Raw genomic sequence first — 2,958 nt, 5'->3', positions numbered from 1 at the left:
TGCTGCTTCCTCGAGTTCTGACTCTTCACTCGAACTCCGGTCGCCACGTGCAACAGTCCGACCTTCGCCTTTCTACTGCTGTATCCGCTGTGCCGCTTCCCACTTGAGCGATCATCACTTCGGGTCCTCGTCTGATTGCGCGTTGACGGCTGCCAATACCTGCCGTTCCAGAACCTGCCCTCAGGGACGTCCCATGTGCCTGTGAACTTGTTATAAACGCCCTGGGGGTTGGTGAAGTATGCTATCTCCGCACCTTCCGTACCCGTCTGTGCCGCTAACATGTCCGCCATCGATACCGCTCCTGTGCCAACGCCTGGAATAATCGCAACTCTCCCTGTCGTACCGTCCATAGGCACCGCAAACGCGTTCGTTGCCGTCGCTCAGGGCTGGCCAATGTTCACCATCCCGCGCGCTACGCTCTCGATCGGGTCGCCGATAGCCGTCGCCTTGTTCACTGCCTGCTCCAGCGTTGTAGGCGCCGGTTCCTGCTTCACCAACATCCTCGTCGTCTTGTCCAGATTGCGATAGAACTGTGCCAATAGGGTATGTTCACTGACGTGGTTCTGGCCCGTGACTGCCCGCAATCCGGCAGCAAAATCCGCAAACGTCTCTCCCGGCCACATCATCCTCTGGTACACACGCCATTCAGCCATTGCCTGGTCCGGCCGCTCACCGTACCTCCGCATCAGCGCCGCTTTCAAGTGGGTCCAGGTCTTGTCTTCGTCTCGGAGCTCCTGGTTCATTTGAGCCCACCAACTTGCCGCGTTGTCCTGCAACTTGTTGCCAACGATGAAGTAGAGCTCCTTGTCCGTCCAGTCGCCTCGTCCAGAGATCTTCGCTCCTTCTACCGCTAAGTCCACGCTAACGATCCATGATGAGACGGAGATCGTCGGCGATGGCTTATACGCCATCAACACCAAGTCTTTCACATTCTTCCGGTGCTGGCGCCTGCGTCGTGGTTGATTCCTGCGTCGGTTCCGTCGCCGCCGTCGTCCACCGTTGCCAGCTTCGGCGTCATCGCTGCTACTATCGTAGCTATCGTCACTACTACTGCTGTCGTCGCTGTCGTCGCTGTCGTCACTGCTATCGCCACCTCCACTTCCATCGGGTGCTGGTGCCCTCCACTCGTGCTAGCTGGTGTCGAGTTCGCCCTGTTCCTCGTCGCTCTACCCGACGATGGTCTCGAGGACGCCGAGGAACCTGCATGCGGCGGTACGATCCTCGTATCAATTGATCGCAGCGTATTGGTGGGTCCGGTTGATGGCATGGATACTGGGCGTGACGATGCCCGAGCGGTCTCCATCCCTGATACCCGTGCCTCCAACCTAGCTACCGTCGTGATCATCCTGTTCAAAGTGGCTAAGAGTGCTGCGTCACCGCTGCCTCTCGTCGCCGTCTCAGCTGCGGGTGCTTGTCGAGCACTCCCTACTGTCCCTGCATCCGCCGCCGCGTCCGTCGTTTGAGCCTCCGGAGCCCTTTCGTCGCCTCTTGCGTCGTCGCTGCGTGGCCCGTACCGCGTCTAGACCCCGTGGTCATGCTGCTGGATCACTGCCGGTTCGTCGTTTTCCCCTCATTGACCACTATAGTGAATCGTAGTACAACGATCCGTAACCCGTTCGTAACTTATCCGAGTCGTCGGTCTCGTAAGGCTGGTCGATCTCGTAAGTGTCAAGCGTCGCGTAAGTCGTTCTCTTTTGCTTATTGCCCCTGTATGCCCACCATGTAACGTGTCTTAGGCTCCCCTGCACGCCGGGGTTGGTCGCCCAGCGCTGATTACGTCCAAAGTCCGGATGGCCGACGGAGTCTATTCGTGCTCCGCGCCGGTGTCTGCCTCTTAGACAGGAACACCTACTTTATTTCGTTTCAGCTACTCAATCAAATGCAATCGTCCTACCTAATGCCCTGACTCAGTCTGTTGACGCCATTGCGCCCGAATGACCAGTTGTCCTGCTACTAGACACTCAAGCTCGGCGCACCCTCGAGGTACCGCTATATGCGCCGTTCACAGGGGAGCCACAGCTACTTTTGCCACTCACTCACCAAACTCTGTTGCCGCGGTACACCAAGTCCGTCCGTTCGCTCATCTGGTCCAACTCGTGCTCGACGCTCGGGTCAAGTCGCTCGCTGGCGTTCGTTTCGTCTGGTCCAACTCACACCCGGCTCACGAGCCAAGTCGCTCGCTGGCGTTCGTCTGGTCCAATGCGCGCTTGACTCACGGGTCAAGTCACTCACTGGCGTTTGTATCTCGTCCGGTCGGCTACTGGGCACTCGGTCCCCCGTCGCCGCAACTGTTTCTCGATCCGCGCTCTTCACCGCAGAATTCGTCCTCTGCTCTACACCGCAGATTTCGTACTGTCTTCTCCGCACCAGATTCCGTTCTCTGTCTTCCGTTGGCCGTACACCATTGTGTCGACCCAACAGATCCCGGGTCTGGCCCGCGGTACTTCAACCAGCTGTCGTCATTCTCTTCATTGTTCGTCCTACAGTGATCCGGCAGCTGCCTGCCTTCGCGCACGCCACTCCGTTCTTCGTCACTCTGTTGTCGTGCTGCACCCGTACGTGATCGCGTCTCCTTACATCAGTGTTAAGGAGTAGTTGGACAAGCGACTTCTAACTGCATGGTGCGACGTTGAGTGGGACGTCGACGTTGCTAACGTCACCGACGACTTCATCCTGGCGAAGATCGACGAGATCATTGCGTCAGTAGAAAAACAACGCTGTTCCGTACGTCGTTGCCCTTTTTAAAGGAAAATGTCGTCATCGACATAAAGGAAAGTGACGTGAAGGAGAGAATGATGCAAGTTTTCGTCCGAAGTCGTGAATTCATCGCTGAACAAGGTTGGTAATCCTTTTTACTAAAAATGAGGGTGAGAGGCTTAAATGCAAGCTATTGATTGAAGCACTTGAGCCTCGCAGCCTTTGTGAAGAGGTGACAGCCGTCGTTAAGTACCAAGCTCG

General features: G+C 56.8%; 1 protein-coding gene across 1 annotated transcript; it reads right to left on the bottom strand.

The window, feature by feature from the left end:
* Positions 1 to 2,112: 2,112 nt before the first annotated feature.
* Positions 2,113 to 2,696, bottom strand: PITG_09128 (uncharacterized protein; the record flags this gene model as incomplete). The annotated part of the gene is made up of 2 exons (XM_002903404.1): positions 2,113 to 2,430; positions 2,661 to 2,696. 2 exons carry the CDS (start codon positions 2,694 to 2,696, stop codon positions 2,113 to 2,115), a joined length of 354 nt encoding a protein of 117 aa, XP_002903450.1.
* Between the last annotated feature and the right edge of the window lie 262 nt (positions 2,697 to 2,958).

This window comes from Phytophthora infestans, genomic scaffold, assembly GCF_000142945.1.
Source record: "Phytophthora infestans T30-4 supercont1.14 genomic scaffold, whole genome shotgun sequence".
NCBI lineage: Eukaryota > Oomycota > Peronosporomycetes > Peronosporales > Peronosporaceae > Phytophthora > Phytophthora infestans.
Note: the sequence above shows the minus strand (reverse complement) of the source record. Positions and strands in the feature narration are given on the sequence as shown.